Source organism: Lipophrys pholis (assembly GCF_963383615.2).
Source record: "Lipophrys pholis genome assembly, chromosome: 11".
Lineage (NCBI taxonomy): Eukaryota > Metazoa > Chordata > Actinopteri > Blenniiformes > Blenniidae > Lipophrys > Lipophrys pholis.
Window position 1 is genome coordinate 16,913,168 of NC_137631.1, and position 13,425 is coordinate 16,926,592.

At 40.9% G+C, this 13,425-nt stretch overlaps 1 protein-coding gene across 1 annotated transcript in view; it reads right to left on the reverse strand.

The window, feature by feature from the left end:
- Positions 1–1,397: 1,397 nt before the first annotated feature.
- pclob (piccolo presynaptic cytomatrix protein b) overlaps positions 1,398–13,425 on the reverse strand; it is a 58,260-nt gene continuing 46,232 nt past the window's right edge. Inside the window, exons 27-40 of the mRNA XM_080474791.1 lie at positions 13,190–13,257; positions 12,846–13,087; positions 11,612–11,656; positions 11,367–11,497; positions 10,344–10,370; positions 9,804–9,897; positions 8,615–8,686; positions 8,065–8,365; positions 7,504–7,698; positions 5,619–5,760; positions 5,465–5,523; positions 3,665–3,802; positions 3,428–3,573; positions 1,398–3,245 (exon numbers count right to left, since the gene is read on the reverse strand). Coding sequence (XP_080330917.1) covers positions 3,102–3,245; positions 3,428–3,573; positions 3,665–3,802; positions 5,465–5,523; positions 5,619–5,760; positions 7,504–7,698; positions 8,065–8,365; positions 8,615–8,686; positions 9,804–9,897; positions 10,344–10,370; positions 11,367–11,497; positions 11,612–11,656; positions 12,846–13,087; positions 13,190–13,257 — 1,804 coding nt within the window. The 3' untranslated portion in view covers positions 1,398–3,101. The remainder of the gene's footprint in view (positions 3,246–3,427; positions 3,574–3,664; positions 3,803–5,464; positions 5,524–5,618; positions 5,761–7,503; positions 7,699–8,064; positions 8,366–8,614; positions 8,687–9,803; positions 9,898–10,343; positions 10,371–11,366; positions 11,498–11,611; positions 11,657–12,845; positions 13,088–13,189; positions 13,258–13,425) is intronic.

The following is a 13,425-nucleotide window of genomic DNA, read 5'->3' on the forward strand; positions in this document are numbered from 1 at the left end:
ACACTGAGTGAAAAACAAGACAACTTTACAAGCATATTTCTTTACACTCAGCATACAGATAAATCTATACATATTCTCTTTCTTTTTAAACATAATCTTTAGGCAAAATATACAGACGAACCATCAACAAAACATGCAACATCCAAAACATAAAGTCCCAGACAACTATTTGGAGTTGAATCGATTTTTTTTTTTTCCCCCCTTTGTGTTGTTTCTGCAGTTTTACTGGACGTAGTTGCACAGATAGTCATTGGTTGAACAGCACATGTTTTGATTACACGGTCAACGCCCCTTATACAACTATAGACACGCATTGCTGTACAGTTACGAGTCTTTTGTGACTTTTTTGTTGCTTTGTTTTGTTTTTTTTCCAACACTCACATGCTCAGACTTCGGACAATATAAACATTCAATCTTTGTAGAAAATAAACACTTTATGTACATGTACACATTCACACCCCTCAGAACGACAACAATTGAATGGTTTCACTATTACAGGCAACGGCTGACCTAAACAAGTGGTATTTCGCTGGAAGGAAGTCTACTGAAACACGAGGGATTAAACAGTCATGTCTGAGTGTTGGACGTGTCTAATTTACATTACAGCGTACACTAACTGTTAAGGACACTATGAGTTTGATGGAGTGAAGCGTGACTTCCCCTCAGATTGTGCATTATGGTCAAAAACCTCAACGTGTCCGCATGTTTTTTTGTTTGCCACATAAATACAAAATGCACATTTTCTGTATTCACCACATACCACACTATAACTTAGTTCATTTCAGTGCAGAAACACAGAATCTTTGCATGTCAGGATGCTAAAATGAGACAACAAAATAAACAATAATAAAGTGCACAAGCTCAATGGAGATGTCAACAGTCGTTAACATCACTCGATATACTAAAATCGGTAAAAAAATTAATATATATTTTTTGTATTTTCTTTCAGGGATGTACAAATCAAAGATATTTTTCTATAAGACATATTTTAAAATGATATGTTCACAGGTAAAACATTTATTTCAAAAACACAAAATGCATTCAAACACATATGTTGCATAGAATTACTTGAAAAGAACGAATGGAACGGGATTTGTAAGTTAAAAAAATAAATAAATAGCAAAGTTAATCAAAATAAATCAAGGTTGGCACTGTAAAATAATTGTCTGTATTGAGAAAAAAGAAGAAAAAAAAAATAACCCCCGTTATTTTCTGATTATACTGCCTTATCTGTTTTTCTTTGTCATGGTTTGTGATTTCTGACATCTTGTTCTAAATGTTTGTCTCTCCAGTGTTACTCAAAAGTTGCATCAGCCCTGTGATATGCTTAAACACACTGACTCTAGTTCTGAGGGTCCCTTTTTTTTTTTTTTTTTTTTTCGTTTGTTTGTTTTTTTAAAATCATGATTATGTAGATATTGAAGAAGAAAAAAACATTACAGCGTGAGAACAGATGAACGCATGATTCATCTCCTCGCACATTAGTTACCAAGACTTGGCCCCACATATTCTGTAATCATGACTGAACCCGGTGGGCCTGAGTGAAAGGCAGTGAAAGAGGCTGGTTCGCTGTTGTGTGATCGGAGTCACTGACACAAACACAGCACAGTGTTTTTTAACAGCACAGCCCGACACACAGAGGAACCTTGAACGCTTGACTCATTAGACCCCCTTCCTTCATTTTCAAGGAATTTGTGGTAACACACACACAGACTTGCAGGGCTTCACTGAACCCAAACACAGCGGCTGTCGTACTGAAGTAGAGACCGCTGCACATCGACAGATGATTTTGACACGACTTGTTGTGAATTACACGTCCATAGTAACAATGTGTTTAACACGAGGGGCTACACGGAAAGAAACATGAGCAAACTCTGAGCCACGTCGACAAACGTTCTAGGAAAACATGTTGTACATATATGACACAGATGTGATAATCTCTTGTAGTCCTCTACAGTTCTCTTGAAACATTCATTTTCTTTTCAAACCGCCCGACAACAACCGCATGCTAATGAAATGGTAATCTGTCACTGGATATTAACCTTGACCTTGACATTAGTTCTAATTATTATCACAGCTCTGTTCAGTTATGGTGGTGCATCCATGTGATCAGAGGACCAAAGGAGCCATTGAGCACGAATATGAACATCGTTGAAGCTCACGTAGGTCCACATTCACATATGAGTTTTTAAGACTGCCTACACCGTAGATTACTGGATTGTCAGTGCGCCACCCACAGCCTCAGTCTAGCGAAGAGCTGCTGTTTATATTTCCCTCAGAGATAATCTAGTGGCAAGAGAACAACTCTTTATACTGTATATATTTCGATATATTCTGTATCTGATATTTCTGTATATTTATATAAACATCTCACTGTACAATGTGATATGCTCTGTAGTCTGCATCTGGGATAAATAGAGACAGAAGTGCTGTACATTTTATTGTCATCCCACTGCAGAGGTCTACTGTCTGTCTCAGTTCTACATAGGCTTTGTTAATGTGTTTTTTTTCTCTTTTTTTTTTACATTAACAGAAAGAAGAAAAAAAAACTATCATACAATTAACATTATGCATTCCTTCATCTTTTAACATTTCAAAACCACTTATGTCCACACACATCACAATCATCATGGGCATCACAACAGAATTCTCCCCAAGAAAACACATTTTGGATTTTTCTATTTTTTTTTCTCTCCTCCCTTTCTCCCTCCTATAGATATGTTAGCTCAGTTTGCACAGCATCAAAACAACAGTGTCTCATGCTGACTGTGGAAAGAAACAGAAACACATAATTGCCCTCAAAGCCTATATTGCTGTTGAGTATGTATCAGTTCCTGCCCTGGAATGCCATGCTTTCCACAAGCGATGCCTATAATCTGCAGAGACTCGACCTGTGAAGAGGTGGACATGTGTGCTGGCAGTGTTGCACTGATACAATTGCAATAGTATTTAGGACACGGTGTTCTTCTCCTTATTACTTGTAAAACGAAGACGTACGTAGTGACTCATTCGGTTCCCTCTCGCTTGCACAGATCTGAACCAAGCCCTCTGCATTTACCGTTCAAGTGATCTACTGCAGGTGAGTGTCATAGGTGTGATGCTCAGGGGTTGGTCTGAGTGGAGCTGACGAACAGCTTGTGCCAGCTGACCACTCTCTTCCTCATGTCCACCTTGTCAAGCCAGATGTAGGCTTCGCCTATCAAGGTTTTCTTCACAAACTTCCCTCCGTTAGATACGAGGAAAAGCTGTGAAAGCACCAAAGGGAAATTCTCAGAGTTCTGAGGTTGTTCAAAGGATATACTGCATGCTGACGGTTTCCATTACGTGTGATAGAATTTGATTGAACCAGAAACGAGATGTTATTTTTAAATGACTGCAACATAGATTCTGAGATTGAGTGGAAGATAGTGTTTCATAATGAAGCTACCTGTATGGAGTGTCCAGTCGGGTTGAGGGGGAATCTGAAGGTCTCGTTGAACGACGGCTCCCTGTCATGTCGACAAACTCTGGTCTTCTTCTTAATGATCCTCTTCTGAGTGGCCACGTTCACGACATACAACTTCACGTAAAGGTCTGGAGGCAGATTACATGTATGACGTGCGTAAATCTGAGAAAACGATTCACACATATGCATGCACACACAACGCACAAATGATTTTCAGACCTGGTAGGTGGTCGGGGCTTTTGAACTTGTACGTGATGTTCCGGCATTGGAGGATTTCCAAGACCAGTTGGTCGCCTTCTGTCTTCACCTCCTTCTTGAGAGCCACCTTGATCTCCCCCATTACTTGTGTTTTACCACCTGAAATGAATCAAAACAGTTAGACTTTTTTTCTGATGGTTAAACTTTTTTAATTTGGATCTCCCTTGCTCTTGTTACTTTCATTGCATGGAAATGTGAGTCCTCCACTGAAGTTTATGTGTACGCCTCACCTGAGCTTATCCCCCACTAAACCAAGACAGGAAATCTCTCTGTAGTTTAAGAGTTTAACAAGGCAAGCAGAGTTAAATGTGATCAATGAGTCAGACACCATGGAGATGACCTCCTGACCCTGGTCTTCATAACAGCTGGCGAGCTCCGCCCTGACGGGAGCATCGGCTCTTTGTTACAAACTGAAACTAGAGATGAAGGGAAACTATCGTGACACCTGAGATACATGCGGGGGAGGATTTAGTTATGACAGCGTGCAGGATAATGTGACATCATCATCCATTGCCCCAGCCCATGAAATAAGTCTGGATTAATATTCCTAACTCATTATGGCCACTGTAATTGTCCAACGGATGCCGTGGTCGACAACCCAGACACTTGAGCCACATGCAGCTCCGCCACCTCCCAGCATTGGCTCAACAAGCTTTTCACAAAATGATACATAAATAGACATTTTTATTATGTTTTTAGTTTTGTTGCTGACTTTCAAAAGGACTGATACACTACAGTTAAAATGAATATAAAGAGAAAAGAAGTGGTTCAATAGTGTGGAAAATAAAATATATGTTATTTTCCACTGTTACCTGACTGTTTCCTGTTAATCCAAGTAAATCAATGATAAATGATGAGTTTCCAACCACACCTCTTGGTCAGCAAAGCATAATTAAATGCGACTGAAGAAATATTCAAGAGTAACGTTGAGTTTTACTCTATTTGACTTCACTGCAAAAAAGTCACAGCTTTTTTTTTCAGCTAAATGTCTATAAGAGCTTAAAAAACTAAACGGCTATTTCAGAAATGGCTGAAACATTATTCAAATCTTGTTCTTTGTAGCTCCTAAATTTCATGCATGCAATGTGAAGAATAAAAGTTGTTTCATCTTTATAGTGAAAGCACCAGAAGGATTTTATTCTGTGAAATGTTGGCAAAAAAGGCAAAAGATGCCTATATATATATATATAAAACCTAGATAAGACAAAATACAGCAAGCATGTTTGACAGTTGAATTATTACATTATGGGAACACTTTGAATCGAACAAATGGATGGAACAGCTCGAGCTGATTCAACACCACATGAGCTGAAACTGCTGAAAATAACTTCACAGCAGTTAATTGACTTTCTTCAATTTCACGAATGCAACATAAACCACAGCATTAGTCACTAAAAAGTTGTTCATGTTAATTTTGGATTGTGAATTAATTGTTTTGAAACTTCAGGTGAAGTTTCCATTTGCTTAAAACTGAGGAATGATATAACATTGATAGAAATAAAAAATAAAACATGGTTCCTTTTTTCTTCGTGTCCTATCTGTTTCTTCTTTATACTTTCTTAAACCGGCTAATAAGCTGCTGATATTATGTTAAAACAAATAATCTGAATGACAAAAAAAAAACTAAAAAAAAACTGATGAATGTAATTTTGAAGACGGTGAAAAAGGGAAGAAAAGGTGCTTTATACAAAATAGCCACTAGGGGGAGACCTGTAACTACCAAAGATATAAACCCCAAAAAACAAGAGGCGTGTTTCTTGCCTTCATTGTCTGAGCCTCCAAGTTGGTTTTTGTCTGTGCCGTTAGGAATAGTTTTGCCACTGTAAGAGATTAAAAAGAAGTACTCCAGTATCATCAGATAATCAAAATTATTATTCATACTGTGCAAAAAAAATAGGGTAACACATGGACTTACATGCGTGGCACTTGGAAAATGGCACTGTCCACTCCCGTGCCTGCCCCTTCATCCCCTTCCAGATCACCGTAGGCATCTCCAACAAGACTCGGGGCAGACAACACCACCGACCCTGAGACATCACCCAGCCTGTGTCCTGGTCCTGTGGGTGGCAGAACTCGGTGTCACACCGAGAAATTCACCATGTAGCTATCTAGTCTGTCTGCCTTCACAGGAAACAACTTTCACACAGCAACAGACACGGAGCATTTTCATCAACACAGCTTTTATCACGTGTGCATGCAAGTCCAAGAGATGTGCTGAAGCCGTCACCCACTGACTGTCACTCATAACTTAGACTCAGCAGCTTAGAGCGGCACTGCAGATGACTGTATGTCCTTGCATTCACTGTAGCATTAGAGTGCTTAACAACAGTTAAAACACAAATAGATGTAATTCATATTGTACATGCAAGCCAGTCGAATTTAGGTTTGTGTGGATGTTCACTTATGGAATTAATTAATTTGTTCTGGGCTTCAGCTTGGCATCTTGTATTCCACTCTTATATTATAAAAGTGTGTGAGGGATTGTCTGTCATATGTCTTGAAAACACAGAAAATTAAGGCAAAACAAGCAAACACAGATATACCATGAATCCACGTTCACATTCTCAGACATCCACAAATACATTACAAATATATAAATGTTGCAGTTTTACTTTCATTCTCTATATATTTAGTTACATAGTACACTGTTGTTGTTTTTTTTAGGATTGAGGTTTCAGTTTTACTGTTTATGTATTGAAGAAGTGGGATGAATCAGCTTTAGTGATATATTTATGGAGTATGTTTTTCCTATGTTGCCTCACCTTCCCTTGACACTTCTGCTCCTCTCACGGTTAGGTGACCGCTTTACTCTCACTGGCCGGTGAGTGCAGAGTGAACCTCCTGTTGACTTTTCTCTCTGTTTCCTGGTTTGACTGGGTCACTCTCACATTTGTATCCCCTTTGTTATGGGCAGCAGGGATGGGAAAGGACTGGGTGGGGTGGGAAGACTGTGTGCCATACCTGTGTGTGTCTGTGCCTGTGTTTCGTGATTTTCTAGGGGGTTCGTTCATATGACACACACACATGCACATACACAGCAATACCGCAGTACCACAAAGTTCTATGTGGCAGGGAAACATTGGCCAGGGAGCTACATGCTTGAATAACTGACATTGGACTAACGTATCTCAGGAGGGAATTAAATCGTCATCCATTTGAAAGACATTGCACTGGGATTATACTTAAACGTTAATGAACGATGTTAACACCAGGTTGATATGGTAAGAGGTAACACATGTAGGAGATTGCCATCCCAGCTTGGTTTCTATACTGGGGTACAAAGTATTCCACACTCGGGTGCTGTAGAAACCATATGCTTGGGACTGGCACATGCACAGTCCATGTAGAAACAGAGGGGTTTGGCTCTCTTTACTTTATAACCAATTAAAGACACATATTCATTAGTTTTGTTGGAAACTTTCATGGTGTATGATATTAAACTCTGTGTTAGGTTTGCCAGATGTTGGCAAAGATCTCATATTTACACCTAAAAACACAAAACATGTTTAAATTTTAAAATGTCTGTTATTTAACTTTCTTTTTACTCACATCGTGTTATGCAGTTATATTAGTTAGGTTAATCAAACGTGGAGGATCCTGAGATTTGGTAGTGATCAATACAAATCACTGTGCTCAGAGGAAAATCAGAAGAGGCGAGCAGTAGGCAAAGGTCAGATGTTAAGAAGGTGAATGCACAGCAAATCAGGTTTTCAGCAAACAATTTTCAAAGAAGCTCGCATGCATGGGAAAAAAAGGAGGCATGTCTCAGGAAGTGTATCACGGGTAGGGGCAGGATTTACTTGGTTGCAGGCGGGACTGTTGCACGGCAGCCTCGGCAGCAGCAATGGCTATCCCAGCATCCTCAAGGTGGGCCTGAGTGACGCTGCTCTTGCTTTGGCTTCGGGAGGGGCCATGCGAGCGCAGTTGGCCGTCAGAGGAAGACTTGGAGCTGCCTGGGCTGCTGTGTGACTTTTCCAAAGGTAACATTTGCATGTCTGGAGGATGAGGAAATTAAAGGTTAAAATTGCAGTCGAGAAATTTGTGGGCGGAAAGGAAAAAAAAAAAAAAAAACCCTGTTAAGTGTACGAAATAATCAGTCCTCATTGTGTCAAAAGTATTCCTGTTTCTTCGAAATGTTAAGCAAGTACAGTTGCCTTTTCTATGGGGATGACTGGGCGTCTGCATATATAATTCAGGTGTTTTGTGCATTGAGTGCTATGAAAGCTGGCAAGTTATGATTATGGGAACCTGTCAAGAAAATATCAGTGTCATGCTTCAGGTACGGAGTCCTCCAAAGTAACAAATGCATACTGTATGTATTATTGAATCTGTGGATGTGAGAGATGCAATTTTCTCTTTACCTTTGGCAGGATCAGGGAAGATCCCATGGCTTCGGCTCTTGATTACAGAGTTTTTCGGCGAACCATGACTCCCTTCTCCCAGCCCTGATGCTTGACCCTGTCCATAACCATGCCCCTGCCCTGGTACTGACATATGCTCCAGGCCTAGGCTATGTGTTTGACCATGACCCTGACCTGACCCGGGTGGGCCTAGGGTACCAAGGTGTGCTCTGTTATGTTCAATGCTTTCACTCTGCTCCTTTAAAGACAGCCAGCGGGGAGTGTTGTCCAGCTGGGCTGTGTTTGACAAGTCAATCAGCACCTGAAATTAAATAAAAATATAATGTTGCAGGACATAGAAACCAAAACCGAATGGGCCGACAAGGTCACGAGGAAAGAAGAAGTGGTGGAGATCGTATGAAGGTCAATAAGTGGTTTTGATTTACGGTGTGGGCAAACACTGTATTTGGAAAAACATTGAAATGCATTCAGCACTTTGTAGATTCTGTGAAGAATGCACTGTTTTAGGTCAGAATCATTGTGTGTGAGCTAAATGTTAAAAGTCACTCACCTCTCCGAGAAAGTCATTGGAAGAGGATCTGTCATAGTCCCACACCGTCACCTCCAGTGTCTTCTTCTTTAACTGGGAGGGACAGGAGTAGAAGATTCACTGGTCATGACGGTGTCTTCTGAATTTGAATGTGTTTGCTACTTTTGAGTGTTTGTGTGCACATGCATGTACGTGACATCAGCAAGTAATGAAGCCAACTCAAGCGGACGGAATGTGTTGCAGCAAAACAAACACAACTGGGAGGATAATTAACTCAGACAGGGGAAATCTGGGTTATGTTTAATCATTTTCACCAAATGCATTGTGAATCTACCTGCATGTGTAAAGAAATAGGGAGAATTGTGCGGGAGAAGATGGAAACATATACCCATGGTGGTATTCTGAGGGCTGCAGTTACATGGTGGTAGTGTAATTTCACAGAAACCCAACACATGCCCCTTGCAATAGAGATACACAAACATGAACACATACACTTGCACACATGACATGATTACCTATCACTCTTTTGTGTGAAAATAACGTGCACTTTCTCTAGATGTTCTGTACACTGTAAACTGTTGGAAATCAAACAGGGATAGTTCACTTCCTTCTTGAGAGTGCTCATAAGAGGTTGCACAGGGATACTTGAAAAGAGCCCCAGGCACAAGCTATGAGGACGGAAATATTCTAGTGGGGTGAAGTCAGAGCATGAGAGGCATCTCCACTTCTCAGTTGTAAGCGTGTGTGTGTGTGTGTGTGTGTGTGTGTGTGTGTTATAGTTTTCAGTTAAAAGTAGGTTTGACTGAGGTAACAGTTTGGTTAAGGTCAGTGTCAGGAAACAAGTTCAGTAACTAGCTATTCCATTTTAATTTGGAGAATGAGAATTAAAAGTGTGAAAGGATGAGCTGCCCTCTCCCATTCCCGCCACATATCTTGTTATCATAGTTTCTTGGAAATTTGATGGATCGCAAATGATGGTGGGAAAATCGCTTCCCGATGAGTAGTTTGATCCTAATTCTGCACCCCCTGGTAGAGGTCTGCCCCACTTTGCAAACCATTAGTTTCTAGTAACTCTGTAGAAAATAAAAGTTAGTGCAATACCCCCAAAAATCATTGATGCAAAATGCCTGCATGTGCGTGTGCGTGTGCGTGTGCGTGTGCGTGTGCGTGTGCGTGTGCGTGTGCGTGTGTGTGTGTGTGGACACTGTACCTGTTCTAAATGAATGTTCTTGTAGATGACAGTCTGGTTCCACTCTGGGTTCAAGGTCCTCTGTGCATACTTGGTTCTTCTCTTGTTATCAGCGCTGATAATTGACGAGAGTCAGAAGGTTTGTTTGTCAGTAGCACATCCACAAAACCATTTGTTTTCTCCTTCCCATGGTAAACATTCATCAAACTGATATTCCGTGTTGAATGGATTGAATGAGTGCACGTAAAATGTCCAATCTCCTATGGTGAAGCCATCAGAAGCAGAATTGAAGCGTCTCTTATTTATTGCCTGTGTTGCCCAAGATGCTTTCACAAAAACAAAATGAAAAAATCTTTAGACATAGAAGCTGGGGAGAGTTAAACGTCAGAGCCATGGAGAGATAAAATGTGATGACATAAGTGCTCTTAAACACTGTGAAATAGAGCAAGTAATTGGACAAACAACAAAGGCCACAACAAAAGGATGGTAAACCACTTTGGAGACAGTTTACAGAAAGAAAAACATAACACCAACTAAAAGCAAAGATCAGCACCACACTACCTTGCATTCTGGACAACCATGACTTGGCTGAGGGAGTCCAGAAGAGGAGGAGGAGGGCAGAAATCACAAACAAGAAAAGCAAAAACACAAAAAAACAGTCAGAGAAGCCCAGAGAGCTTAAAGAAAAGGCAGTAAAGGATAGAGAGCTGAGGCAATCAATATTTTCCGCAGGGTGTATTACTGTTCCTCTGCCGAAACAATAGATATGAGGCAACACCAAAAACGTCTGACAGAGACTACTGGCTCATAGGTAAATGCACATCTCACTATTTTGAACTGAGATAATGTGGGTGTGCACTCTGCTGCTGATGTCAGACAAATGTATTTTAAAATACTCTTCGAATGAGACGGCAGGAGGATAAAAGTGCTTGAGCTTAAATTTGTAGCCTGTGCACCATGTACAGTGAGACTGTTAGAGAGGGCGTGTAATCTCATAAACAGGTCTGATGGAGTCATTATCTAAGAACAGATATTGTTACAGAGCAGGTAAAGGTTACATCGATCCTTTCTCCTGCCATTCACGGGCTCTAAGAAAAGACCGTCCCTCACAGCTGATGTTCAGAGGAGTAGGTCTGAAATGTCTGGGACAATACTAAAATATTCTGTCTGAAGAGGACATAGGAGGACAGTGTGTACATGTGTTTGGACAGTCTGCTAATGGCTAATTTAATAACAATATAGTGAAGAGTCTCCTCTTGCACCTTTCTGTAAGGTCAAAACCCTCATTCATCGATACGTGGAGTCGCTCTATTGAATTGAGTTATCATGACTGCCTCATATCATCAAGTCCTGTGTTATTCTCTCATACAAACTCCACTTGTTAGTTAGTTCAATACAACACAGTCAATACAAAGTCAGAAACAAACAGGGGGAGAGAAAACGAGACTGACCCAAAAGCAGGCAGACAGACAGACAGACAGACAGACAGACAGACAGACAGACAGACAGACAGACAGACAGACAGACAGACAGACAGACAGACAGACAGACAGACGTGACTGCAGAACCACAGTAAGAACTCACCCTCTCCCAGGTAAGAGGTAGACCTTCACAAAGGGGTCTGAGTAGCCGTCGTTGTCCCTTGGAGCAAGATTTCTCGCCTGCAGCACATGGACGATGAGGTTCCCCAGGTTTCTGTCGTAGTTGATCTGGAGCTGTGGGGAAATGAAGAGTACAGAGGAGGTTGTGTGAAAGACACCCTATTGGGCTGGGCTAAAATTTATGTGACTCAAAATGTGACTCAATATCTTTCGGCTGATTGTTTCTACCTGAATTTCCCCAGTGATTAGATGAGGTGTCCTCATTATTTCCGGCTAAAGAGAGAAAGTGGGTAGTGGTTAATCATGATTCTAAGAACACAGGCCAAATTGACAAATTCATTTCGACCACAGATCCCATTTCAAGCTTCAGTCTTTCACCTGGGATTGTGGTGCGTTTAAACTGCTTGGGATTTTGGGAAACTCCCCTTTCAGTTTATAGCAATTACATGACAACAACAAACAAACAAGATGGTTGCCTCCAGCAGTGTCACTTTCTTTGCTACTGTCACAATCCAGAAAAGAAACAAACTCATTAACACATATGAAATTAGGCTCAAGAGCTACAATTTCTATTTACACTGCATTTACACACATCTGCTGTAGAGCTGACCTTTTTGTTTTTGTCATCAACATATCAAGCAATCATTATAACCTCTGCAATACAATCAGCAAGGGGTGACGGGGAATTGTAATATATGCTTTCAGGTAAGAGTGAAAATACATTTTAAATCAATTTAATATAACTTATTTGTGGATGAATCAAGCTTCTTAACTTCACTGAAACTGCTGCCACGTTGAAAGCCATCTGACCTGCTTTTGAAATCGCTTTCAGAAGTGGGAAAGTTTAAGAGTATTCACATGTATTTTGACCTTTCCTACTTCTCAATTACTCATGAATGCATAGGTTGTCCTTGTAGAGTTATTCCATCTGACTGTGTGAGTAAATTCACCAGAAACGCAATTTCATTTGCGAAGGCTAATCCGTCATTCAAAATATATAAAGGTGAATTAGAAATGTATTTTGTGCTTCAGAGCTCCATGGAGTTCAAAGAAATACAATACACTATAAGTACATTATGAATTGTACACATAACACCTGTTATAATGACAAACTCGCATATAAACTGCCTTTCACCAGTTACACAGGTCATGCAAGGTATCACGCTATTTCTTAGATCCATCATAATGGCCCATTCAGACCCCGATGAATACAGCCAAACCATTTCACGTTCACATAACCTATTGAGTGATGAAAAACTAATCAATGCACAGCAGCCATTGTAATTGATGGATCACACTAAGTTCTTCAGGCTAAAGATAATACAGTGCAATCTTGCAAAATTCACTGGATTATTTTCAAGCACTGGATTAACCTCTGACATATGAACAGCTGAAGACCTTTTATATCTCTTCTTATGGATCATTGCTTTTGTAGAGTGTGCCAGGAGAGCATGCTAACCACCTTGTGTCGCTGTTTCTTGTTAATGGCAGGAGATGCAGGCTGGCCGGGGCTGGGCACCCCACTGGAGGCAGCTGATCCGGTGCCTGAGTGGAGAAGGGCAGAGCGTTCCAATGCAGAAAGCACCCCCAAACCTCCAGCTCCAACTCCTGCCCCCGTCATACCGGGACCTTGCTGCTGCGACACCTTTTGCAGCTCTGCAGCAAGCTGTTTAGGATCCACACCAGGGGATCGCTGCCCACCTGCTGAGACAAACCAACATGGTAAGGAGCATTGTGTTTTTCCTGAGATACTTACACAAATACATGCATGCATGCATGCAGACCTCAACAAATCATTGTACATACCAGCCTTAAGCTGGATATGGTGCTCCAGGGCTTGTGGGTGCTCAGGGTCAGACAGCATATTAAGGTCGCTGTTTGGATCCATACAGGAAATTTATAATGCAATAACAACAAGTGTATTTTAGCAGTGATCACATGAAGGGGTGTGGGATGAATACAAGGGAAGGGACGGAGGAGGAGACGCGTTCAGGGTGTAAAGTCGCCATATTGCGACTAAACATTTAGGAGTTTCAGTGGGA